Below are 27732 nucleotides of genomic sequence, written 5' to 3'. Positions count from 1 at the left end.
CAGGGCTCGGGCTCTTCTCCCAGGGCACAGGACAAGAGGATAATCGCAAGATGCACCAGGGGAGGTTCAGACTGGTCATTAGGAAGCACTTCTTCACAGTGGGCGATTTGACATCGGACTGGGCTGCCCAGGGATGGGGTGGAGTCACCATCCTTGGAGGTGTTTAAATAAAGACTGGGTGTGCACTCGGTGCCCTGGTCTGGTTGACAGGATAGTGTTGGGTCATAATAAGTTGGTCCCGATGATCCCGGAGATATTTTCCAACCTGATTTTATGGTAAATTCAGCCTCAGACGAGGCTGTGCGAGACAGCGCTGGCGGTGCTCGGCTGCAGCCGCTCGGGCGGTGAGACACACCCACGCCCCGGAGCCTGGCCCGGGAGCCTGGCCGTCGCATCCCCGCCACGCAAGGGCGGCGTCCCCTTCGTACACAGCGGCCCCGGGCCCGGCCCGCAGCCTCCAGGGCAGCTGCCCAAGCTCCGCGGGCTGACAGCGGGGCTCGCCGGGACCCCTGAGGGCGGCGGCGCCGGCAGCGCCCGGAGCGCCCGGAGCGCCCTCAGGGCGGCCCCGCCCCGCAGCGGCGCGGCCGCAACGCGCGGGGGCGCTGCGGCGCGCGCGGACGTGTCCGCTCCCACAATGCCCGGCGGGAGCCGCGCGCCACCGCCCCGCTGCCCAGGTACGGCTCGCGCCCCCCGCGCGGGGCCGGCGCCGTGAGGGGCGCGGGCGGGGCGGGACCCGCGGCCGCCGCCGCCCGGCCCGGCCCGGCCCTGCCCGCCCTGCCCCGCCGCGGCCTCGCCTCGCCTCGCCTCCCTTCCCCTTCCGCCTGCCCGCCCCTGCCGGCCCCAGGCCCGGCCGCGGAGCCTCAGGGCCGGCTGCGTTCGCGCCTCAGCCGCGGTCAGCGCGGGGCCGCCGCCGCCGCCGCCGTCGTCTCGGGGGGTGGTGGTGGCAGCGCCGCTGCCGCCGGCAGGGCGGGTGCGGGAGGCAGCCAGGGCCGCTCGGGGCTCCTGGCAAGCGCCGCTCGGTAGCAGGAGTCCGCTGTGTGTTGGGGTCTCCGCCGCTCTCCAGGCTCTGCGGAGGTTGCGTGAAGTTTTGTGACCTGGAGCGGTGCGGATCCGCCTGAGTCAGTGACCACTGAGTCAGCGCTTCTGCTGCGGCTGCAGATGGTCATGTCGGAGCTGCCACGTAAGTAGGTGCTAGGTGAAAGGGTCAAGCTCCCAAACTTTGGGATGCAACTTGTTCGATCCCTTAGTTTGTCAGAATTGTTTGGATATTAGGAGGAATTTCTTCAGAAGGGGTGATTATATATTGGACTGGGGTCCTAGGGAGGTGATGGAGTCGCTGTGCCTGGAGTCAAGTGTTAAGGAAGGACTGGACATGGCACTTAGTGGTGGCTGGTGATGTGGTGGTCTCCAGTCTCAGGCTGGACTCGAAGGTCTCAGAGGTCTTTTCCAACCTCATTGGTTCTGTGAATCTTGATTCTGCCTCTGAGATCTCTTTCCCCCTAGCTTTATGGAAAGGATTATATTGGCTGGTGGTTTAGGATTATTCCCTTGTTTTATCATACCCGCTGATGTCAAAGTAGCTTTATTTGTTGTGTCCATCTGTAGTGCTCCAGTTTGTAACACGAATTTCTGAAGTATGATATAGTGTGAAAAAATTAGGCTCCTTCCTGTGTAACACAGCTGTCACAACCGTCAGAAGTGGGGACAATAAATTGTCCAGCAGTATTAGGTACATGTTTGAAGTAAGCACAAAAGTTTTATCTGTATTCTGTGTCAGACAGGAGTGAAGCTTGCACACACTTCCAGTTTTGTATATTATGGAAAGTTTTTATGAGAGGCAGACGTTCCAGCGAGAAATGTGGTGATTAAATTGGCTGAAGGTTATCAGGTGCAGGAGGGTAGGCTTGCCATTTCACTAGATCTGCTCAGAATTTTGAGAAAACTAGACGGTTTTTTAAGTGAAGTATCCTGAGTAAATCATAGTCAGAAGTCACTTTCAAACGCTTGTTTAAAGTGTTACAAGACTATGTCAGCTAGGTTTAAAACAATTAACTGTCAGATTACAAGTTAGATGATGAATTTGTTACAAAAGGCTGGAATGCTCCAGTTTCTGTTTTCAGTGTTTCTAGGGCTTTTCTAGATGCTGCAGATCAAGTGCCATCATAACACAGAAGTAAACAACATGATAATTGAATATGGCTTCAAAAAACCAAGTACAGTGAAACAGGCTCTGGTTTCTGTCACCTGAGGTTTCTCGTTCATGGGAGGAGATGAAACCAGGCACACGTGCTGGTTGTGAAACAGTGGATGCTGACATGTGCACGAGGAATTGGACAGCTCTTGGGAAGGTGCAGTAATAGAGGAGTAGCCATCTGTCTGCGGCCAGCTTTCTCCATGCTCCTCTTTTCCATGAGTTCTCTCATTTGTGGGGAGGGCTGTGAAGGGGAAATCAACAACGATGGGGCAGAAGTAAATACTAGCTAAGGGAAACTAGAATGGTGCAAGCATGGAGTGCTGCTTCTGTGATGTACTTTCCCTGTTGGTGTTGGTGTGGGGGTCAGAATCCCTCTGAGCAAAGGGTTGTGACTTGCTTTTAATACCCATGGTAGTTTTTCTGTGAACTTTTCCAGTTGACTCTTAAATTCACATAATATTGTAGCATGGACAACAGCCTGTGACAAGGGGTTCCACTGGCTGGTGACAAGTTTTGGACCCTCTGTGATACCTATGAGCCAAACAGCTGCTGATTGGATTTGGTATTCCACAGTTGTGTCATGGAATGAGACAGTGAACCCAATCTGTTCATTTCCTTGCACCTGTAAGAGATTCATAGACCATTTGTAGTGGAAGTTTAGTCTTTAGTCATCTTCAGGTGGTTGAGGGATACAGAATTTTTGGAGGAAAATGTATGAAATTTGTAACGATTTGGTGAATTACTTAATGCAGCTTTGAATAGATGTTTCAAAAAGACATTTAGAGATAGCTCTAAAAGCATATTTATCTTTCTTCAATCTCTAAATATGTAAGTACATATCAAATTTACCACTTGGCTCCTTGTGTAAAGCTGTGTTGTTTTGAGAGGTGGATAAAGTAGATTTAGTAAACTTTTTTTCTTTGTTAATACATTTTCAGGTAAGTCTGAATGTTCTGTTACAGTTGACATACGTATGATCTTCCATCCAATGTAGTTTTCTTTTATTAGCTTTGGTTTTTAGATAGCTTTCTGATTCTGCTGTTAGGAGGCTGAGAAAAAAGTTCATATTTTCACTGGGTTTTTAAGATGATGGTAACAAAACCTAACTGGTGTTAACATCTTCAGCTCAGCAAAATTTCTACGTTGCGTGATTTCGTCGTATATGAAGAGAATTGGCAGATTTCAATAGAGGCTTATCTTCTGTAATAGAGCCTGTTTTTCTCTGAGTATAAGTTGGAGTCTCGAAGTTTTGTTCAAGATTTATGCAAATATTTATTTACATACAGAATAGACGTAAAAATTGAAAGAATACCTCTAAACATGTCTTTATCATTTGCTTTGTCTGTTGTCTGTGCATACATGCTGTTGTTAGTGGTATTTATGTTGTTTTCAGTTGTAGGAGCAAAGCAACTGTGATGAGATTGAACATTGAAAATCTTAATGCTTTGAAAATAGAGCTGTGGTTGTGCTGTGTTTTGTTCCTGAAGTGTTCCTGAGCAAAGGAGCTGGTGGATTAATCAAATGTAGTGGATGAGGGGAATGATGGGGTTCAGAGTCAAAGGTTGCGTAAACCTCAGTTACCCATGTGCTGTGCAGATGGTTAATGTGTTTTCCCATTTTAAATGCCTCAAGTGATGTGACTTCCTGAACTTCACTTAAAGAACACAGAAACATTTTAATATCTCTATTATCCTAGTTGTCTTTTTCTTTGATTATCTTTTGAGTAACCTCTCTTGGCTATGTTCAGGCCTTTCCAACATGTAGGGCCTCACAAAAAAGAGCTGAAGTATGTTGTCACTCAGTAAATATATTTATTAACTTCTTTTGTTTGTTCTTATCTCATCAGATAGCTCAACATGAACTTTAACCATCAAGATAATTTAAAAAGTGAACAGAATAATATCTTTTCTTCTGCGAGCTGCCTGTGGGATTCTGGGTTTCTCTTGCAGTGCAGTCCTATTCACTGCCTTTTCCTGAAACAGGACATGGAGCTGCGTTCCTTTCTTCATGTTAGGTGCTAAGTAAGTTATTTGTTTCATCAGGGGAAATGCAGATCCATGAAATTACATTTTGTGCAAGTAAGTTAATGTAGTGCTATTTAAACTTTGCTATGGCATCACTGCTCTTTTGTTTATATTGATACAGCTTCCAAAAGTCCCTGTCAGGATTGTGTTCTGAGTGGTAGAGATAGTTATTGGCAGAGAACCTTTACAGTTTAAAGCTCCTCTGCAGTTTTGTCATGCTCTTGAGCTGCTTGGTTAGCTCCTTGGTTATATGGTTAGCAGCATAGTTAAGAAAATGAGTCCATGTGCATTCCATGTGAATTGTCCTTCTGGGAACACATGCATGAACTCAGATGTTGGTAAAAGTTTCTAGAACTGTGGGTTTAGTTTCTTGAATGCTTCATGCCAGCAAGCTGATCTAGAAGAAGTCCTGACATTGGGGTTGTTTTCTGGTTTTGTGTCCAGCTTATGGAAGCACGTTATTCAGGAGGGAATTCTGTAGAGAAGCCCCAAGGTGTTCAGTGGCTTCTGCTGCTGTTACAGCCTCGGGGAGAGTCTGATGTGCTGTGCAATTAAAATATGAGGGTATTAATTTAGAATTTATTCAGCTAATGTGATGTATCTCACAGGAGGTTGAAGTTTGACTGCTGATGAAGCTGAATTTACTAAACTGAAAGTGACAACACATGTTTAGTGCTTACGTTATTATATGCCTCTCTCTGAGGAGTAAATAACCTTGAAAAGCCTGAATGTTGTTGATTATTCATTAATTTTCCTGATGGATATAAAATTTTTGGGAAGTGGGAAACAGAGAAGATGAGAGTTCAGGTAAAAATAGCTATTTCCTCTCTTTTATGAGGAGGTGGTGTCTTTTTGGGGAAAATTTGGATTTCTGACTTGTAAGAATGCAGTCATTCAGCATCTGAGGCTTGTGAAGCACCCTTAACGTCATAGTTTGAAAGGTGCTGTAAACATGTCAGTATCACACACAAAAGCATATTTCAGCTGTATCCAGAAATATGTTTCCTCTTGTAGTTTGTGACTGTATGGAACTTGAGTAGCATCATCTGAGGGTGGCAAAAATATTTTTTTGTAGTGTCTAAAGTGATAGGTGTATATGGTAGGAGTCTGCAGAGCAGTGTTAAGAGCTGAGGATGTGTTTGCTTTTGGCTTCATATAAATTCTAGCAGCTCGCCCACTTGTAGGAGAACAAATTTGTGTACTGATGCTTAGCAGATAAGTAATGCTTTTAATACTTGTCTTACTAATCTTTTGACTGTTTTGATTTAATGTAAGGTTTGAAGAACTGTTTTGTGGCTCGTGTAGATTAGTAGGTCCTGTTCAATTAAGACTCTAGTCTGAGTTACAGTTGAAAATCCTAGCTGTGTCCCAGTTGAGGCCTGAATCCACTGTACAGCTTGAGAAGTTTAATTCATCACAGTTGGCTCTGTTGTCTCTGCTTTCACCTTAATTCTGATTCCTCCTGATTTGTGTTTTGTTGCAGGTTGTTGTTAACTCTGTTGGCAATGTCTATGATTTTATCTGCCTCTGTGGTCCGTGTGAGGGATGGACTCCCACTTTCTGCATCTACTGATTATGACCAGAGCACGGGAATGCAAGAATGTAGAAAATATTTTAAAATGCTCTCTAAAAAACTTTCTCAGCTTCCTGATAGATGTACTCTGAAAACGGGACAGTATAATATAAAGTAAGGCGTCTCATTTCAGTATTTGCAACATCTAGATTGTGTATCTCTGTAACTGAAAAAGTTAACTGTGTAGCTTAATCAAGCTAATATTAATTCTTGGCACTGTTTATGTATCAGAAATTTAAAACCTGAGAAATTGTAGAAAGATTTGAACCTATTCAGTCTATTCAGAAAGTTCCTTTATAATGGCACAGTCATAAGACAACGTCGTGGGTAGAGTGGCTTTACACTGAGTGAAAGGGTAGGTTTGGATTTGATATTTAGAAAAAATTCTTTATTGTTTATAGTTCACTTGCACTTTAACTGACCTAAATTCTGATTCTAATTTAGATATTTTTAAATGAGGTGAGTAATTTCATCTTAACCCCTAGTTAACCATGTAGAAGTTACAGTGGTGGAATGTGTACCACCTGAATGATCCTAGAATGTGCTAAGACCTCTCCATCTCTTACAGGGATATGTGAGTTTCCAGCATTTCTTGGATTAAAGCCCAGGATGGACTAAATTGGTTTGTTTTTTTTTAACAGGCTAACTACAGTTGGCCTGTAAACTGATTAGCTTTAAACAAACTTCTAAGAATAAGCTATAAGGCCTAATCAGGGTAGATTTTACTGCTTTTGTCTTTGATTGCTTTTAATACTGTAAGTTATCCAGCAAGATTTTAAAGAAATTTGCCATTTCTGATTATCCTTGCAACTGTCTTTGGAAAATTACTAGTTCTGCACTATACAGAACAGTTACATTTCTTCCCATGTTCTAGAAAGAGCCAACAGCCCTCCCCTGAATCTGAAGATAAGGTTTTGCATTTTTGGGCTGCACCAGATCACATATTGTACATTTGAGATGAGTGAAAAGCTGTTATGGGATGAACCTGCTGCATTTCTGCATCCTAAAAGCTTTGTTGGTTTCTGTTTCACGAGTGTGTGTGTGTGTGCACACACACATAGATAGCTATATACATATACGTGTAAAACGGCTTCTCATATGATTGTACAGTATGGTGTTCAAGTAAAACATTGCCTAAAAGTAACTTATTTTTCTTCTAGAATATGGTTGGGCTTTTCAGTAAACATTTATTCCTTTGCTACCCCAGATAAGTTTTTGTTTTTCTGGTTACAAATATGAGATCAGACTAGAAAAGCAGTTAATTCACTGAATTTAAATTTGAAATTTTGAATATGTTTTCTCTATTCTAGCTTTATAAGTTCTCTGGGAGTAAGCTATATGATGTTGTGCACCGAAAATTATCCCAATGTCCTGGCTTTCTGTTTCCTGGATGAGCTTCAGAAGGAGTTCATCACTACCTACAATATGATGAAGACAAATACTGCTATCAGACCATACTGTTTTATAGAGTTTGGTAAGGATCTGCCTTTCTCCCCCTACATTCTCATACTAAGACAAATGAGAATTTAAATAGATACAACTTAATGCACACAAAAAGTGTCCAAAGCAGTTTATAGCTCTGTTTCAGGTGGATTGAGAATCTGATTTAACTGCTGTTAGAGTCAATAAAGAAATACTTCTGGGGGCATTAAATTAGACTACCGGAATTTTATCCAAACTTACTTCTGTTCATTCCAGTAGGTTTTGGTTTAAGCCTTGTATGAACAACTCTGGAGTTCATCTTCTGGTAGTAATACCAGGAGTTGTTTGCCTTCATGCCTGTTGAAATACTTAACCTGTGAAGTCATTGAGCTTCATAAATTTCTCAAGTAAAAGATTGCAGTTTCATGATAGCTCTTAGCTATGCTATCTCTTGTTTAATACATGAAAGGGAGAAATTTTTACTTAGGATGTAGTGGAGCATTTAATCTTCAGACTCCAAATGCAACTCATCTCATATATACCAGATAACAGCTATTATGAATTCCATTAATTTATGTTGCTTTAATACTATATATTAGAAATTACTGTACTTAGATATTCTTATGAAACACATTAGAGCAAAGAGAACTGCAGTTTTAGAAACACAGGGGAAGATACTCCAGTTGGTTAATTCCTGTCTATAATTCAGTCAGTTAATGACAATTCCTGTGTGACATTACTGTCCTCCTTGTGAAGATTTCTGTGAACAATTTTTTTCTTCCACAACATAATTTTTTCATAAGGATATTTACTAAACTAATAGAAAAGCTAGAATAAGTACAGTAAATCCATTGTGTTAGAAATGCTTTCAGTCTCATGCAATGAGAAGTCATTGGTTTATTCAGTTATTACATAGTTAGATTTTTAGAGCTTAATTTATTTTAACTGCAGAAGTAAATAACCCATGAGTATTAGGCACAAAACAGAAATAGCATTAAAAATTCAAGATAAATACAAATATTTCAAACAATATATTTCAGTTTGTGAACTGAAAAGCTGCATGGTCTTGGATTATGTAATTAACAAAGTCCATAGAAAAATACTTTTTTATTTTAACTTTTACGCAGATAATTTCATTCAGAGGACCAAACAGAGATACAACAACACACGTTCTTTGTCAACAAAGATGAATCTTGCTGATATGCAGACTGAAATCAAACTGAGACCACCGTATCAAATTTCTGTGTCAGAACTTGGTTCAGCCAATGGCTTTTCTCACATACCTGTGGGGGAGTATAAAGGTACTGGTAAGATATCTGCAGGTCAGTTCCAGACTTCTGTTGTTGTATCCTTAAATGAGACAGATGCAGCAAAATTCAATTTTTTTCTTTAAAAAAAAGCTTTTTTTATGTTTCTAAAACATAAACCTGGTGTGACCTTATGCATATTTTAGCTGAGGTGTCTGTTTTGTCTCTTGCTCCAAATGTTCACCTTCCTGAGGCACTCAGAGGAAGAAATGGCTCTGTTCAATAGACTGCTTCATTGAAGGAAAAAAAAAAAAACTCTAAATGAAGATAAGCACTTTACAAGAAGATGATTTTTATTTTTTGACCTTTTAAAATTTCTGAATTTTTTTCATATTTCTGCCCAGTAAGACTCAGTGTTGATATAAGCTGAGAGCAGTGTCAGGAGTTAGCGCAGCTGGAGGGAGAAGCATCTCTTTAGGAAGCCTTTGCAATGGTGAAAATCCAAAGAGCTGTGCTGGCTAAAAGATGCACTCTCTAAAATGAGTGCCTTATGTACAATTTTAAAACGTGCCTTATGTACAATGTTAAAAATTGCAGTTTTGTTTAAAACTGCCAAATTCATTTAAGTAATCATTAATTTTTTTAAACTTTAATTTACTTCATGTAGGAGGTAAATGTGGAATTGTGGGGTTGAGCTGGGTTAAAGGTTGGTGCTATTAAGTGAATCCTCTGAATGAGTTTGAGTCCCATCTTCAGATGTTTCCCGGCAGGACAGAAACAAAATGCCAAATCCTTGCACTGATACATGGGCTCCACATGTGATACTGACATCATCTGATTTCAGTCCTCCAAGTTTAGTGAAGTAAAATCATAAACAGAATGAAAGGAAGTGTTGATTTTAATTAGTTAATATATTTTCCTTTTTTTTCCAAAAGTACTTCTGTCTGTAAATTATCCTGAGCAGGCACACACTGATGCTGTTCACTTTACAGTGTCAGGGTGCAATCATAAGTCATAGAATTACAATTGTAAATCTAAACAATCCTGCAGTGCTGTAATAAATGATATTTTGTGCAGTTTATGTATATGTATATATTAATAGGATCTTTTTGCCAGTATATTATCCTTATTATGTACTTACTCATGAGGATTACTCTAGATGATTGAAAACTGCTTTCTATGGAAGATGAAAACCAAACAAAACCAGTAGGGTGCCCTGTTTGTACTCTGGGGCCCTGATTCTGAGAATTCTAGGTGCTATGAGACAGTGTAGAAATAGCTTACAATCTCTGTATTTGCAATTTAACACTATTGGAGTTAGAGTTAGGAAAATTATTAAAGGAAAAGTGTGAGGGTGTTCAAATGGTCTAAAAGAGTGGAATCATGTAAGCAGCACTGTACATATCTTCGTCATCCTTTTACATGTGTGGGCTCTTTTTAAAGGTATGTAATGCTGTGATACCACTCTTTTGCCACTTTTAATTCTTATATTGTTGTTTACTCTTAATGTTCTTGTGTAATCCTGCTTTGTGGAAGGGGTTATGGTGGCAGAAGGGGCAGCTGGTTAACTATGACGATTGGAAAAAGCAATAAGCGGGAGAGAGGTCAGCCTGTGTCAAAGCTGGCTGATTTTTAAAAGTCCATGTAGTGGGAGATGGGGTTTTAATATTTTTTTGAGTAAGGGTTTTGGAAGGTAATATAGACGTAAATTAAAAAAACGTAGGGACCATTTCCCTTTTAACTAAAAAAGAAGATTCAACAATAATTGGCAGGTGATTGTCTGTTTTTTTTACTTACCTCTCCACAATTTCTTACAGAAGAAATTCTATTGTCCCCTTTTCTTTCCATGTCATTTTTCTTCTGTTTCTCTTTCAGTTACTTTTAACTTTCTTCTTCCTCTGAATTCCATAGATCTCTGTTCAGTTATCCACTTCCTTCCTTGAGCTGCTGTAGAAACTCATCATCAAAGGGCTGTACATTATGAGAAGCTGGCACTTTGCTACTTCTTCAGCTCTTCACATTTTAGATGCTATTGAATAACAGTGTCTTTTTTAGAAAGTCTGCTAATGGTTTTGTAGTTCTTTACATTCATCACTTCTCTCCACCCTTGAAAAGAACTTTCTCTGGATGTTTGCTGCCCACTCAGTTGGCTGGACTTCCAAGTTTCTCTTTTGCTCTAAGGACAGAGCTAAAAGATTCTCACAAAAAGATGTTTTGCCTAGTGGAATTTCCTGAATATGCTGTACTGTTAAAATGTAGGACTTTCTGGAGTGAGCTGTGTTAAATGAAGTTGGAGAGCATCCAGAGGTGGGAAGTTAGGTGGATGCAAATCTTGTTTTGTCGTGCAGAATGGCAGAGTTGGAGGCATTAGCTTGAGCCGTGGTGGGGAAGCACTGGCTCTCACTTGCTCCCACTGTAACTGGGTGTGTAATGGGGTGAGGAGTCCAGGCCTGCTGTGCTGGCAGTGCTTGCAGTAGCAGCCCTTTTCCCTCAGAGTTGTGCAGTGAGGAATAGGAGTAATTCTGCATGTGGGAAGCATAAAGAGTGCAGATTATGGATGGAATCTTGCTGCAAAGGTACGTGTAGGTGTTGGAAGGCGTTAGAAATAAGGTCACAGCATGCTGATGTGTGATGTTTCAGGTTAGGATAAAATTACTGTTTTCTGAGCTTTTTTTTCAGTGAAGAAACAGTTGTCAGATCAAAGTTATTTTTTGCTTGATGGTATACTCCATACTTTTTTTTTTTTACGTTTTAGTTTTATGTTTTTAAAAGTTTTTAAATAAACTTTCTTATAAGTAATGTAGTTTCTCATACCATGTAAATTTCCTGAATTTTTATGTAAGCATCAACGTTAAATCCAGAATTTGTGCTTTATTTGAACTGAGAATTTTATGGCACTTAGTAATATTTCTAGGATTGATGGATGTACCAATTCGAAGTCAATTGCGCTTTACCCTGCCTTCTCTGACATTCCTTCTTCATTCTTTGGTTTTGCCTTCATCTTTTTGTATATAAATTACTCTTGCTTTGATTGTAACACTAAAATTTGTTAAGCCCTGGAGATTTTAATGACATTAGTAATGGTATATAATGTCCTTTATATATTTTTTTTCATATTTCAACAAGAGAGAAGTTACTATTTTATGAACCTTCATAGACTGCATTGATTTAGCTGACCAGACTCTTTACTTTACCCCCATGATTCTCAAAAGAGGTGTTTTAAATGCTGTTTTAGCACACAATGATTTTTAAGTTGCTCAGTATATGGGGAAAAGGAGATTTTCTGGAGAGCTGCAAGTGGAGAGCAGTGAACTAATTTTGTCCACCAGTTAATGGAATGGAATTACTATTGGCTAAAACCAGTCATATACACCCTCAGCTTTTTTCCACTCTCTAAATGAGATGGTTTAAAAAAAGCCAAAACAAAACAACCAGTTGGGAGTCATTGAAAAAGAGTGGTTTGGTATGCAAATAGCACATCTAGCATATCTAACCTTAACTGAGTGATTGCTGGGAGTAATGTACCCTACAGTTAGAAAAGCAGTGAGCTTTCAAAGTTAAACACGGGTTCTGCTTTTGTTTAAAAAAACACCCCAACTGATTATACACTATTAAATTCAGTACAAATTAATTAACTGAACTCATCCTGTATATTTTTGTGTTATTGTACACTCTTAATTAGACAGCCCTGCCTGCTTATCAATGTGGAATAGCTTTTGTTGGGGCTTTTTTAGGTTCTGTAACTTCATAAACTGTTTGAAAAACCCTTTTCCTGCATCTGTGCAATACAAACAACCGGGATTGACACCCCCTCTCTCTTAATGTTACAGTTCATTAACTTCATTGTTCACATCTTCACACTTGGTTGATTTGAACAGAATGATTTGAGTACAGCTCAGTAGTCCCATTGTTATCCCAGTGTCCCCAGACTGTTAAGAGTTTTGCATTGTTTTTTTCACGTTTGCTTTCTGTTATTCATTATGGAAAGGGACAGTAATGAGGAACATGCATAACTGTTACATATTTGTGACCCTAGATAAGCTTGAAAGAGCGGGTATGCGTGGAAAGAAAGAGTGTTTTAGTTTTAATGTGTTTTACTTGTAAGAGGCTGAACTCAATCTGGAAGGTCCATATTAGATTGTGGTATAGATGTCAGCTGATTTTCAGAGCTGTCTCTTCATGTGTGTCTTTAGTAGCACACACTGTGTTTTTAAGGAAGGGGGGGACTGTGATAGCTTTGCCTCAGTGTTCTGTTCAGCTAACAAGCTAAATCAATCTCAGTATCTCACTAATGCATTGGTGTTAAAGAAGAGTGGAGGTTGTGAGAGAAGCTCTTAAGTATGTGACTTACTAGCTGGTTACTGATCATGGACAGATTTCAGTAGCAAGTTCATCTTTTACTTTTGATTTCCTGGCATGTTTGAGCAGCCAGCAGCACCATACTGAACAAATGGAACCTATTGAGATAAAGAGTAAATATAACAAGACAATTACATATGTGAACTGGAGGAAAGTTGACTTTTTGCTAAACCTTGTGCTGAAACATTTACAATGTTTTGTCTTTTTAGAAAACAGAAATAACATTTTCTGGTTTGCTTCAGCGAACTCTTGAGCTAGAAACCACTGACAAATGAGATCATTATTTTATTGAATTTCTGAAGGCATTGCTTTGACCTTTGATATCTTCTTTGGATCTGCTTTGCAGCTCCTCATCAACGTCTGGAACCTGTGACTCTGCCAGGGATTGTCTCATTTGTGCTTAGTCTGTTATGTGGAGCTTTGAATTTAATCCGTGGCTTCCATGCCATAGAAAGCCTTATCCAGGTATTGTACATGTTTATGAATTTAGAAGTTATGCATCATAGCAACCACAATTTTCGTTTTAGAAGATTCTGTATGAGCTGAGTTTTGCCAGCTTGTTTCAAAAGTTTGTGAGGTCAGGCCTCTGTTACAAAACCTGTGTTGTTTGTGATCTGTGCATCCTCCTTGAGTGTGCTGCCTCATTCATCCAGGCTGTGAGGTTCAACAGCAGTGGAAGGTGGGTGGCCAACTCCTTCTTCCCTGGTACCTTGGTAGCAATGAGGATGTGAACATAATGTTCTGTTTTCTAAATTTATGCTAGAGTTTGAGGCGTTTAATTTCTATAGATGCTATTTAAAAACACTTGAGTGAAATGATGAGCAGTTTTGGAAATCTGGGCAGTTTTTTTGAACAGTCCACAGAGCGGGAATCTTTAAACAGGTTTGGTAAAGTTGTTTCTTAGAGAACTTTTGTAGTTTTTTGTTTGTATTTAATAAACCTTATTTCTCATTGTGTATTGAAAGGATCAGAAAATTGTCAAGTAATTTCTTCTAAGCTCCCCTCACCAAACAACCTCCCTCAAACCCATTTTTTTTTTCTGTAAAATCTCTCCTATGACCCTCCCTGTAGCCTTTCAGTTTCTTTCTATTCCATTTCTTGTGCTGGTTGTATTCCCACAGGTGCTACAGTGTCACTAATAATGGTTTATGCATTCAAGCACTTCAGGTGAATATGCTAATAGTACTTGGCAGGCATGCCCAGAAGGTTCATGTGTGCTGCACAAAAAAAACCAAAGACTTCCTTACAATTTAGTGGCTGTTATTGTGGTGATAGATATAGAAACTAAAAACCATATGGAAGTGTTCTGAGAGAAAATGGTAATCCTCTTGCTTGGCTGGTAGGTATTTTTATTTAAACATATCTGGACTTCATAGAGTCATTTAGGTTAGAAAAGACCTGAGTCCAACCATAACCCAGCACTGCCAAGTTCACTAAACCATGTTCCAAAGTGCCACATCTACAAGGCTTTTAAATTCCTTCAGGGGTGATGACTCAACCACTTCCCTGGGAAGCTTGACAGCCCTTTCAGTGAAGAAATTTTCCCCCTGATGCAACACGAGGCCATTTCCTCTCATCTTACCCATTGTTACCTGGGAGAAGAGCCCAACCCCCACCTTGCTACTGTTTCATTTCAGGTAGTGGCAGAGAGCAGTAAGTTCTCTCCCAAGCCTCCTCTTCTCCAGGCTAAACAGCCCCAGTTTCCTCAGCTGCTCCTTGTAAGTCTTGGTCTCTAGGCCTTTCAGCAGCCAACTGGAATTTTTTTCATATCTAATGGATTTTTTTTTTAGGGAAATAAGGTAAAGAATAATACCTGTATTCCAGTTATCTTGCATAGTATTGATAATAAAGATTGAATAAACAGTACTGTTGAGTCTCAGCATTTTGGGAAGACTAGTGGATAGATGAACAAGATTAATGAAAATGTTCTATGCTAGGTCCTTCTTTCTGAGTTGTCTTTGGTTTGTTTTTTAAAGAAAGACCAAGTGAACCTGCATCTCTATCTTTAAGTAGGTTTTTCTGTGTTATGCACAATTCTCTCAGTTTATAAATAGGAATGATTTTAAAGTATCTATAGTACAAATAGTACTGAACAGATTTGTCAGTTAGCGTGATGTTGCTAAAACTTACTTTGTTACCTTTCTGCAGCTGATTTTTGAAAGAGAACACAAATGTTAGATTAATCTATTTAAGCGATGACAGGACATCCAGTTAATTTTATTCTCTGTGTTATTGCATCTGGAGGTAATAGATTGCAGCACAGATGGAAGATAATTTTCATTTCTGACAAATGAGGCACACTAAAAATCCATTAAAATTTCTCTTAATTTACTTTATTATGGAAAAATCCACAAGGTTTAGGGAGAAGTAATCCAAAATGCAATTAATGGAATGAGTTCTGAGAAGTCATTCAAAAGCATGTCTCTGAATTACTGTTTTCTTTATAATCAGTGGTTTTATTTGGGTGTTAATAAAATTCTGTTACAATCTGTAACTGTACTCCACCAAATGTGCAGTGGCACTGGGGCAGAGACTTACAGACTGAATAGAAGTTACTGCATTGTGGATGTAAATTTTTATGTGCAGACATGCAAAGTTCTTCCTGGTCAGCCCAGGAATGGAAATGCACTCTCAGCAGACACAAGTTGTCCTTGTGGATGGACCACCATCTTCTCAAGTGACATTTGCTCTCAAGGACAAACATTTGCATGAGTGCCCATTGTTTTACTAGGAAGGTTTTTGGTGGTTGCAGATGTTTGCTAGAAATGCAGTTAGAATAGTCATTGAGCATGGAAATTTACTCTGCTCAGCTCTGTAGGAGCTGTAACAGCCCGTTTGAATAATTTAAAGGGTTTGTTTTGTTTTCTAAACACATAGTAGAAAAATCTGTCACTTCAAGTAAATTTTTCCATCTTTCCTTCAAGAGAACCCTATTTTCCGAGTCTCTGATAAATTCCTCTGCTGCTCTTAGCTGTCACTGCACGAGCACAGAGCTGCCTTCGTTATTCTCTGTGCAGAGTTTTACCCCACCCTAGTGGCCAGTTTGGGTCCTTTCCTGTTACCTCGTTTCCATTTTGTGAAACTTTAGGAAGGCACAATTCTATGAAGTTGCTATTAAAGGCAGTTACCAGTGTTTAGACTTGAATTTTCAAAGGCATCTGGAGAAGGTAAATATCCAGTGTTAGAGCTGGACATCTTTAAAGCTTTTGAAAATCTTGGCAAGAGTTGTTTGTTGTGAATGAACATTTTGGTCAGACTCCAGATAATGATTTTTTTACAGGCATATCAGTAAGCACTGCTGAGTCCTAATTGTTGGTTAAGAGTGGTAAAGGAATTGCTTTAAATCCCTGTGTGAAACTATTTTAACATGCAATAATTCATAATTTTCATACTGGAAATGGCTGGTATTTCACTTGTTTTATTGTAAAACATGGCTTTTTGCTTTATTCTTGCAGAATGAAGGTGAAGATTTCAGCTATGTTATTGCATTTTTTCTTGGAACCGCAGCCTGTTTGTATCAGGTGTGTTTATCTGTTTGCATAATTCACTAGAGTTTAGAAACTTTACCCAGTCATGCATAAGTGTCATCATGTTTTCTTAAATGTCACAGATACTTGAATAGGGTGATTACAAAAAATATTTTCTGCTCTGTTTTTTTTTTTTCATTAATCATAAATTATCATGTAGTAGTAGATTGATACAAAAAGCTTCTGTTTGCTGGCATTTTTTCTCCAGCTGGATGATTAAGATGTTTAATTAAGACAATTATCTCTAAAGTCACAAGCAGTGGAGGTTATATTATTTTCTTGCAATAATAGTTTCACAGTTCAAGTCGACTTAGCCATCTGAATAAACAGCTAACTGCTTCTTCCCTTTCGGCAGATTTGAAGTAAATACAGTAATACCTAGGCACTGCACCCCAGAATTTCCCCACTTGGTACTTTAATGTGCATTTCCTTCCTTTTCAAAGCTTGTGGCCACTTTCCACTGTTTTTCTGTCTGACACTTCTTGCTTTTCTTCTCTGTCAGTTTTCCATTTCTGCATCTGAATTTGACTTGCCTTTATAATTTATAGCAAGGTGCCCACTGGCATCTGTCATTCAGTGACACTGCTGTTACATTACCTATGTCTATGTCTCTCATGCTCAGTTGCTGTTATTATAATTATTTTGACTTTTAATCTTAGACTTGTGGAGTATGCAGTTTTTACTTGTTTCTGTGGGCCATTGTTTAGTACTGTGTCAGACAGTAATACAAGAAAATGCCTTTTATCAGTCTTTTTTTTTGTCCAGGTTATCTGTAATCTTCATTCTCTACAATTTCTCTCTAGCAAAATGTCCCAGTGCGACTTGTGTTCTCCAACACTTGTTGACTTTCCATCAACTTCTGCCTTAAATAATTTAGATTGGTGTTAATTTTCCATGCCAACAGTCTGTTCCATACCAGATAAGGTAGAGCTCCTCCATTCTTTTTTTGTATAAAAAATACACTTTTCCCCCTCCTCCCCCCAACTGGAAACCTTATTCTTGATGAAGTATTCATGTCTGTCCATTGAGACATCTTTCCTCCACTGTTTGCCTTGAACAGAGCTGTAAAGTAAGTCTGAAAGAAAGACTCCATGCAACTTGGAATGTAGGCTTTTTATTAATATTCAAAATAGATCTGTTGAAACTCTGTTTCCCACCTCTGGTATAATTTCTGTAATATGTGTTTGGTCAGTTTTCAGAATTGAGGGATGTTGGTTCTCTGGCATGTTCTGATGTTCTTTGGCTGCAGTTAAGAGCTCAGGACATTAATTCCCTGTGTTGTATGACAGCACATTTCACTATCATTCACCCACCAGACATCCATCATGCTATATTGTCTTGTTCAGTTAGTAACAACACAGCAGTGTGTCTCTAGTTCCCAAGAAATATTTATAATTCAGATGTGTAGGCAAAAGAACAGGACTTAAGTATGATATGATGTTTTAGGCTCACTGACATGTCTAGTGTTGCTTCATAGTTTCTAGTCTTTTATAAAGAAGAAGAAGTAGCAACTGCCTCAGTTGTACCAGAAGTGCAAAGTGTCAGAAGCTGAGCCTTCTCCATAAAAGCATGCTCAGTATAACACTTGCATGATAACACTTCCCTTTAGTAGTACAAAAACAGCCCTCAGGAGTTTCATAACAGCACTTGTTATAGTAAGCTGTTAAAGCTGCATTGTTTTGGCCTTTTGACTGTTTTTGGCCTTTTCATCTGTTCTGTAAGGGGCACATCCAGTAGTTCAGAGCTAGACCAATGAAAAATCCACTTCAGACTTCATTTAAGACAATTCCTCGGTAAAATTCATTCATGTGACATCATGTTACAGTAACAGTTTTAAACTACTGTTTTCAAGCCTTTATTAATCATCTTGATGAAGCATATCCTGCCTCTTATTTTAATCTTGGAAGCAGTGACACTTGTTCATACATTGTCAGTGGAAGTGACAACACTAGGAAATTATCTGAATTCTTATTACTGAGATAGCAGTACCAACTAATTGCTCTTTTAGATATGATTAGTGAAGTTGTCGGCACAAGCAGGTTGCATTTACTCTGCTCAGAATGGCCAAGCAGGTTCAGAATACATCTCTCTAGATTCTGAAACATGCAGGTTATTCATCTCTAGTTTTACTTTGCCTTGGAGGAAGGACACACAAATCTTACTGATAATGCCAGTGCTCACCTCTCTGACAATGTTTAGATATCCAGACACTACAAGTAGCTGTGCTGCTCTCAGCCACATTTGCAGTGGAAACGCATGCTTTATAACAAAGTGGTAGAGTTCAAATAGAATATAAAGTAACCTCAATAAATTGTATTGTTCAGTTGCCCTTTTTTGAGGAACATGAAAAATGAAAAGAAAATTAAGTGGAGTTTTTTTGACTGATAAAAGATGGCAAATGCCCCAGAAAAACAGAAATTACACTTAGATAATCTGATGATGGATGCTGTTAAATCTGTGTGACCATAGTTATAAATCCACTGGGAACAGATTTGGAATAGAAAGTAAGCATAAGTACTATTGTTATCTACCTTAAAGCTCAGAAAAAAACTTCCTTCAGCAGAAATTACCTGAATCCAGGGAAGGGGCAAAAGAATTTTTTGATTTTGTAGCAGTTAAGGGAGTAGTTCAAACAATAGAGGAAATAAAAATAATGTCTGGGTAAAAGCTATGTCCTTTTAGAGATGCAAACCGAGACAAAAGACTTGAACAGATTTCCAGTTACAGTAGGAAGAGGGCTGAGTAGGGAACTGTGGGCAGTCCTGACAGACTGTGTTCCACCACAGTGTGCAGACATTGCCTGAAATGTGGTAGAATTACAGGACAGCAGTTGTGTCTCTCTCCAGGTGTGAAGCAGCTGAAGCAGGGCAGTGGGTGTGGGCCTCTGCATCTGCCAGGAAACCCTCAGCATCATCCCTGGCAGGACGCTGGGACAAGTCTGGGGGATTGCCTTGTGCTGAGCTCTGGGGCCCTGTCCTTCCCATTGCTTTCCTGAAGACTTCTCTTGTTCCTTCTCCTCTGCTTGAGTAGAACAGAGTTTATTTTGACCAGAGATTGCCAGGAACATCCACTGTCTTTAGTCATGGGCCACTCAGTGCAGGCTGTAATTAATTGTTATGAATTAATTGTTCTCAGGGTTTAATGCCAGGTAAATGTAACCTTGTATTGTTACAAGGATGAAGGTACTCTTCATCCTTCTATGACTTCTGAATTGATACTGTTCTTCCATGTTTGATTCAGACTTTTCCTTGGTTTGGGCTGTAATTTTTCAGTGACCAGATAGTTTTTCTTCAGTAGAAGTTATTTGCCATGAAATAACCTGATTTCTTTTTTATTTCCTGACAGTGTTACCTGTTTGTGTACTACACAGGCTGGAGGAATGCCAAGTCCTTCCTGACTTTTGGGTTGATCTGCCTGTGTAACATGTACCTGTATGAACTGCGCAACCTGTGGCAGCTCTTCTTCCATGTGACTGTGGGAGCTTTTTCTACCCTACAAATCCGACTGCGACAACCGCAGGGAAAGTCCCCTGATTACAATGTCTGACAAGTCCTGGAACATTGAGACCAAGTCTTGTTCCAGTAGTTACTCTCAGGAATGTAAAGCTGTTCTCCAAAAGAAGAAGCTATGTGAATGGGGCTTTTTTTTCCCTTTTTTTTTCCTTTTTTTTTAATAAATCAGTGTAAGATGCCTGTGGACATTCTACGCTTGGTGGTTGAACCTTTTTTAAATTATTTTTTTATTTTCTTGAAAAGGACACAAAAGAATATGGGACTAGAGGAGGAAAGTGAAGTATATCCATGCAGTGAAATGTATGTAGAATATGACTGGTGGCATAAAAAAAGCTTCATTCATATATTTATGGAGATAATGGAATTATCTGATGGTATTTCATGATCACATTACCTGGTGGTAATGTGGAAGCACATTTGTACATTAATGGACGAATGTGTAGAGTATGTTCTGCATATCGTACAAGCTTTTCACTTCCAAGGTCAGTTTTGCCTTTGTGAGGCAGTAGGGAATAGGCTAAATAAGTAATAATAATGCTATTGCATATTAGCAAACTAGATGTGGCATATGTAAGATACTAAACTTTGGAATGTTTTATTTCACATTGACATGTATATGAATGTTTTCTTAATTAAAATGTAACCTGGAAACTCAGTTTCTAGGGATCGGCTTCACCCGTGGTGCTTTGTCTTGTGCTGTAAGTTCTTTAATGTGTTTTCATTTATGATTTTCTTTTAATTATTCTTTGAAATTGATTTATGTAGATGGCGTTCATTTTTTGTAATTATTCAAAAAGTTCTGCTGCTAACCAGGATTCTTGCACACTTCATATGTTTGGACTCTGGAAGGGTTGAAAGAGAACAGATTGGTGAGTAAATGGAATGACTTGTACTTGTTGCAATGCTGTTCTTTTTATATGTTCTTCCTTACTTTCAGAAATGGATGAATAATTAGCTCAAACCTGAGATAGACAACTGGTGGCAGGAAAATAATAAATCAGTCTGATTAGCTTAAACAAGAAATACAGGGACTGTGTTGATTCTTTGGGATTTATGGGTTGGGTGTTTTTGTGCTGGGATAAAACCTCTGTGATCTAGTTGAAAGAACATTTGTATGCTCCTAAAGCTGCTGAATCAACCAGCAAACTCCAGCCAACTGTAGAGCACCACCATCACTTAGACTGGAGTCTTATTTTTATATGACAGTAATTTATGATGTTTTATAATGTACCAATAGATGTAAGTTTTTATCTACAAGTTGTAATCAAGCTTTAATGGCAGAGAGGTTGCAATGCCCTTGTGTTGCTGGATTTGAGAATGGGCAGAATTTTGCTGTGCTGTGAAATGTTGGCCCAGGCAAATTTTCTTGGGCATTTCATACCAAAACGTTATGTTTTATGTAAGTTATTTAGTGCAGATTTTATGACCAAGAAAAAAGGAACTGGATATCTTGTTTTCTTTTTAAATAGCTGGAGTATTAGTTAAGAAAATAGTGCATAATACAGCCAAGAAGAATTAGAGAATGAAACTGCAGTGGGAAGTGGTGTGTCTCACCCTGCTCTCTGAGGTGAAGCCTTTGAAGACCCCTTGGTGTGCAGGCCCCAGAGTTGGTGCTTTACAGTTAATTCTCTTCCCTCCCCACTTGAGAGACAGAGAAGAAGAAGGTGTTTCTGAACATGAGCAGCAAACAGCCCTTACTTAGCACCAAGAATTGCTTGTAGTAGCATCCAGTGCACCATTCTGAAAAGGTGAAGAGCAGTCCTTTACCATTTAAAATCAGTGATTAAAAAATAGAGGTATTATGTTTTAAGTATAAAACCAGGTTTTGTTTTGCTTATAGTGTCTAGAAGAACCCTTACACCTGTCTCTTCACCTCCATTGATAGGCAGGGAAGCTACTATGAATGCCTCAAATATCGTTTAGATTTTAACTCAGTTTGTTCTGCACATACAGAATTTTTTGTTGCATCATTTCTTTGGTTTATATATTGGCAGAGAATTTTGTTTTCTCTGAGGCACTGTCCCTTCTTGCTATTCCCAAAAATCCATTTTTAAGGAATGAAAACTTCCTTTGTCATAGCATGTGGAGCCATTATTCCATTCCAGTTATGCTGGCATTAAACTAATTGCTGATTAGCAGGTATAATGAACAAATGCAACTGCCAGTGTAACAGAAAACAGTTGGGGTTTTGTTTGCCTGTTTTTATAGCAATGATAAAAATCCCATTTCACAATGAAAAGGTACTGAGTGTGACTGTTCTTCATTATGTGGTATTACTAGGTGCTAAAAACATGGCTTCTTAGCATGTTTGAGTTTGTAATATTAGAACTTGCTGACATCTTGGTGTGAGATCAGAACCAAGATACAGCAGGCCAGGTTGGAGGTGAAAATTTATTGGAAATTCCCAGGATTTCCTTTTTGCTTACACAAACTCAACACTCAGGCAGAGGCTTCCCTGCTGATTTTACCAGGTACTTGAGTTACCAGACTTAGGAAGATGAATTTAGGAAAGCTGATTTCTCTATTGAACAACAGGCTTTACTTCAGTGTGAAGTGCAGATGGCCATTCGTGGTTGCTTGATTGTTCTGTGGGATTTAGTAGAAACAGAGCCCATTTCATGCTGCATTTATAGAGAAGGACCTCCTGAAGGTTGGAATGGGTTCATCCAACACCCACAATAGAATGTTTATCTTTCAGGAAGGAAAGACCAAAGGCTTGCCTGACTTACAAAGGTAGGTGTATAATGCCATTTCCAGTAGATGGCAATAGTTATTTGCATCTGAAATTCTCTGTTAAAAGATCTCTGGGGCCAGCTACTTACAGGGAAGCTGAGTGCAGCTGCTGTCCCCTTGAGCTTTTTATTGGAATGCCAGTGCCATGCTGCCCCTCCGGGCCCAGGGGAGCCAGGGGACAGGGCTGGCCCCAGCAGTGCAGCCACCTCCCCTGCACTGCAGGCAAGTGCAGGGCAGGCAGGGACTGAGAGGTGCTCAGGGACAGAAAATATATAACTCTGCTTTTTACAGGAAACTATCTGGCTCCCAAATGGCAGGAAAATGTTGCTGGTCCTGCCCCCCCATCCAGCCTGAAACTCACTTTTCTCAGTCCTCCCCCATCTCCCCAGAGCCTACTTGCTCCTTCAGTTGCAACGACAAAGTGGGTCAAGAGCAGGGAAACTTGAGTTTTCTCAGCTTTAAAACAGCTGAGCTGCCCTTTTCCCAGCAGCATCCCAAGCTTGCCTCTCTGGCAACTCCTAAACTTCAGTCTGGAAGTGATGGTGCCCTGAGGAGCAGTTGGGAAGCTTAACAGAATGAAAATATTTGCCTCTGGGCATGCTTCTTGGCCAGGTGTTGGTGTCTGTGGATGTTGTGTAACACATAAACAGCCAGGCTGGAGATACTTGCAGTGCAGGACACACATCTGAGAAATTCAGTGTGTCTCAAATGTATAGTTTTATTAAGTGCAGGCAGATGATGTAGCCAGATCTGTGTTAGGGAGAAGTGGCTAAACACCTTAAAACTCATCAAAATGCTTTTTGGGTGGGAAAAAGATGCATTTGGGGAAAACCATACAGCCAGTCTGTGTACAGTAATTGAAATGAGAGGGCACAGCATTGGAGACTCCTGCCTTCCCTCCCTGGGGGAATACCCTTCTCCTGATAGTTTAAAAAAGTTGCTTACATCAGGCAATGTCCTAAACTGCTGTGTGATTATTTAGGAGAGCACAGAAAGTATTAAATATTTCTCAGCCAATTTTCACAGAGACTGATAACTTAAATACTTCATGGCTTTTTGTTCCTGCAGCTGTGTTCTCAGTACACTCATAAAATCCCTCCTAACCTATAACGGATTGTAGGGCATTTGATTTTCAGCTGCCTGTGTAATGTCTTCTCAGCTAAAAGAAGTCAGCTGGAAGCTGCAGGGTTTTGTTTCTCAGCTCTAAATGAGACTCCTATTAATTGGGACAGTCACATGTAGTGTTTACTTTTACTTGTAAAGATTGAGAATGTTGCATTGGCAGCAGTGCTGTCATCTTCCAGTGTCCTTGAGAGGACAAGTACTGAGGTACGTGGGGACTTCTTTGTTAGGTGATGTGCTTTTGAAAATACAAACTGTTTTTTAAATAGGACACACACACACACACACACACACACACACACACACACACACACACACACACACACGAGCTGTTCAGTTATGCCAGTGTATTTTGTCAGCTGCCCTGAGACTGATTCCAGGGGCAGTTGGGAGCACAAGAAGGACACGGGGATGTTTGCCAAGCCCTTGGGGCTCTATAATGGGGCAGCACAAAGGACCAGGGCATCCATCAGTGCCAGACAAGACCTGGATGTTTCTATTTGCAAATCCAGCATCTCCTACACAACTCAAGTCTAATCCCACCAGCCAGCTGCAGCTAAAATAAAACAGAGACACATTACCAGTGAAACAGTGTTTAATATAGTTAAATTACTTAAATAGATTTCAATTTCCATGGGAAATCATAACTGTATCCATTTTTGCAAGATCCAGAGTAAAGTGTGTGAATACCCCTTGAAATGATCATGACACACTGTCAACAATCACAGCTAGAGATACTGGGGACTTGAAATTTCATTGACAACACAACTTCATAAGGTGAATCAAAAGAAGACTGCAGACTTTTGGAAAGCAGAAAGCAAACCTAAAATCAAGTGTATGGCATGAAGGAAATGAAACTCAGTGAGGGACAAAGGGGATGGAAGGTGGAGGAGGGGAGAAAGGCATAACACCGTGATGCAACTTAAGTTTATTTTGCAAACCAGGAAAGATGTAAAGGAGCAAAAGTATAGTACAAGGGCAGACTTGGCAGTTTTACAGAAGTCAATATACTATACTTTTCAGAGATGTTTCCTAGTGTAAGGGAGAAGGAAAGGGGAGATGCCATTTAAGCTCATGTTTAAATGGCTTAATGCTTGGGTCATGCTTAGCAGTAGAGCAAATTAATTAAGACAGGTCCATGGATTTTCACTTATTCTCATTGTCGAGTAGGAAAGAGAAATCGCCACCACCACAGTGCAATCATGCTGTGAGTACTACAATAGTTCTGCCCTGAGAAGAGTGGAAAAGAAGTTTATTAAATGTCCAAAGATTGGAGTAATTTTTAGTGCTAGCCAAATTCAATATCAAAACTTTCCCCTCATAGAATATAAAAAATAGAGCTTTTTAAAATAATTTTCTTTTTTAATAAAATATCATGGGATTTTTCTTTCATAGTTAGAAAAGGTACATAAATGATAACAGTGAACTATTCAGAAACCCCCCCACTAGTGATAAAGATGCCCAACATAGTATCAATGGCACTATTTTAAGGTTGACCACCTCATATACACACTTGCCATCATAATCTCTTTTGAAGATCACCTAATTCCTGAAAATTGAAAATCTGTGAATCAGTTTAAAATAAGTGCTTACTACAGGAAAGTAAACTCAATGCTGCAGCACATAGTTCCTTGTAATGTCACATGGCAGTTACAATGTCAGACAACTCTCAGATCAGCAGGATTCTATTAAGACCATCTATGAAAAATTATTTTTTTTTAAATAAAAGTTCAAATGAGCTTTTTTTTTCCTTTTCTCATAAGAGCTCCTGTTAAGAGTTAGAAGATTTGGTTAGAGCTCTTTTTGACATGTTTGATACCATCTCAGTAGCTAAAACTCAAAGGTCCTGTTTCCATTGGGAAGCCGCCACCCTCCGCTGGAACGCTGCACGGAACAATCCTGTGACTACTGCGGGTTTTTCCTCTTCTTTGGGGTTGTAGATTTTTCTGGATTCTCATTTTAAAATGCATCTGATTCAGCCTGGAAACTCACCTGTTTGTTGTTGGTTGATTGTATAGTGATAATCTGAAAACTGCCAAGTCTGTGTTCAGAGTATTACACAGAAAAAAATTACACAAAAGTCTACAGGTTATATACACCTCCCCCCACACCTTGGTGTGGACAGCCTGCCTTCTAATTTATATATAATTTACAAAATATAGAATTTGGTATATCTGTTAGATCTCCATGTTTTCAATATTACAAAATAAAAAATACAAAAAAACCCACAACAAATTTCAGGGGAGTTCCCCCCACAAAGTGTCTCTTGTTTACATCTAGTCTTTCCCATGTAAACTGATAGATACCAAAGAAGAGCACAGACGACTTTTTAATAAATATGGTTGTAGAGCCATCTTCCTTTATCCTGATCTTCCCCTTCATTAGGTGTGCCAGCCCCACTCAGAAGAGCAGTCATTTAGCCATGGAGAAGAAGGAAAAAGAGGGGGCAAGGCTGTAATGTTTTTTCACACTAAAACATTACCAATGCCCTTCTAAAAGGCCTTTTTGTGTGCTGCAACAGTGGGTGTCAGTTTTGAAAGCCCATTCAAAACAGCTAATAAAAGCACAGTGGTACACTTCAAATAGCTGGCAGTATGGGATGGAAACATTATGGGAGTGCAAATCCATTCCAAAATAATGCTTTGTAGTGATTCATACATTCCTTCAACCAAGTAAATGTTGTGTTGTGTCAATAAATACTTAAATAGCTTCTTATGCCATCCTGTGGTAGCAGCCTTTTTAAAAATGCCGAATTCATGTCTTATCTGTGAGCTCTGTAGTGCACATCTTTGGTCAGCTTAGCACTCAGCCAGGAACAACTCCAAGGTGGTTTCTTTCTCTTGCCTTTCTTGAGGGGTGGCCAAAGAATTTGCTGATACCAGCTCTAAAGTCATGGGGTGAAATTTCAACTGCGCCGCATGTTCAGCTTCACTACCAAAAAATTATTTTTCTCCTATTCACAATCCTGGGTAATGCAAAATCCATCTTTGTGTGGCGCTGCAGTCGGTGCTAACTAATTGGAGGCCCTTCATTTAGAAAGTAGGTGGTCATTTCTCCTTTGCCTTTGACCTTTATGACCCCTCGATACTCCAGCTGGTAGCTGTTGGCTGCTAAAACCTGGTACATGTCCGTGGTTACCTGCAGAATAAACAAGAGTAAACAGGTGCTTGCCTTGTCTTCCACACAGTCTTTCCATCTGCTTTTGGAGTAATCCATGGACAAAATAAAGTAGGATCAACTGTTTTGTTTCTAAGTCAATCGATGTTTGCACATCAATCACTAACTGAAAGGTTGGCACAAGTTGCTGAACAAACACAACCATTAGGACCTGAGAAAGTACAGATGTCACACACAGTTCACAACTGGGGAAAAACTGCATTTTTCAAGGAGGTCACTGGATAAAGTGTAACAAATCAGTCACATTTTTAAAAATGCACCAGTCAGTTCAGTCTGCTCAGATCCATTCATTGTATCACTGGAGTAGCAGTAGGAAAACAGGTCAAACTTACTAAAATAGCCTCAAAAATTACCTAGAAGTTACACAGTGGATGTACAGCTTAGGAGTCAGGGGTTGTCTTTACGAAGGAGAAGGGAGTGGGCAATGGGAGAGAACTGATCCAATGCAATACTCTAGCCAGCATCCAAATTGTCTCTGCAGATACCAGTCAAAAATAATCACTTGTGCTGCAGAACAACAGAAGTTTAAAGACCAGATTTCCTGAGGTATTTATTTATTACAATGCAATTTCTCATCCTTTTTCAGGTGGCTTTACAGACCATCTCAAGAGTGATATATAAATATTGATCCAGTTAACTGACAGGCAAGGAAACAGCATGGCTGCCCCTCTTGGGCTTTACATCAGCTGCTCTGTTTTTATAACCCTGCAGTTTTTTCCCAAGGAATGGCATTCTGTTACTGTGGACGTTGGCTCAGCAGAAGCAGGATACTGGAATTGAATCACTCACTGGAAAGGTCACATCTGAAGGCCTAGATGTGTGATTATCAGACAAGTCCCATT

The 27732-nt window shown here is 39.7% G+C and overlaps 2 protein-coding genes and 1 long non-coding RNA gene across 4 annotated transcripts in view; 2 read left to right on the top strand and 1 right to left on the bottom strand.

Moving 5' to 3' along the window:
• Window positions 1–27732, top strand: part of LOC137476932 (uncharacterized) — a 541698-nt gene that overhangs the window by 295109 nt on the left and 218857 nt on the right. The window lies entirely within an intron of this gene.
• On the top strand, window positions 573–20881 carry SEC22A (SEC22 homolog A, vesicle trafficking protein). 2 transcript variants are annotated; one of them, XM_068195410.1, is made up of 8 exons: window positions 573–674; window positions 4041–4215; window positions 5702–5905; window positions 7102–7265; window positions 8341–8535; window positions 13166–13284; window positions 16275–16340; window positions 19692–20881. In XM_068195410.1, the coding sequence occupies exons 2-8, from the start codon at window positions 4202–4204 to the stop codon at window positions 19890–19892; spliced, it is 963 nt and encodes a 320-aa protein (XP_068051511.1). In that variant the 5' UTR covers window positions 573–674; window positions 4041–4201; the 3' UTR covers window positions 19893–20881. The 2 variants fall into 2 exon arrangements, with proteins under 2 accessions (XP_068051511.1, XP_068051509.1); XM_068195408.1 differs by lacking the exon at window positions 573–674 and adding an exon at window positions 1035–1180.
• Window positions 24291–27732, bottom strand: part of ADCY5 (adenylate cyclase 5) — a 204061-nt gene continuing 200619 nt past the window's right edge. The window contains exon 21 of the mRNA XM_068195390.1: window positions 24291–26851. Coding sequence (XP_068051491.1) covers window positions 26723–26851 — 129 coding nt within the window. The 3' untranslated portion in view covers window positions 24291–26722. The remainder of the gene's footprint in view (window positions 26852–27732) is intronic.

Source organism: Anomalospiza imberbis, chromosome 7 (genome assembly GCF_031753505.1).
Source record: "Anomalospiza imberbis isolate Cuckoo-Finch-1a 21T00152 chromosome 7, ASM3175350v1, whole genome shotgun sequence".
Classification (NCBI taxonomy): domain Eukaryota; kingdom Metazoa; phylum Chordata; class Aves; order Passeriformes; family Viduidae; genus Anomalospiza; species Anomalospiza imberbis.
This window is presented reverse-complemented; position numbering and strand designations above follow the sequence as displayed.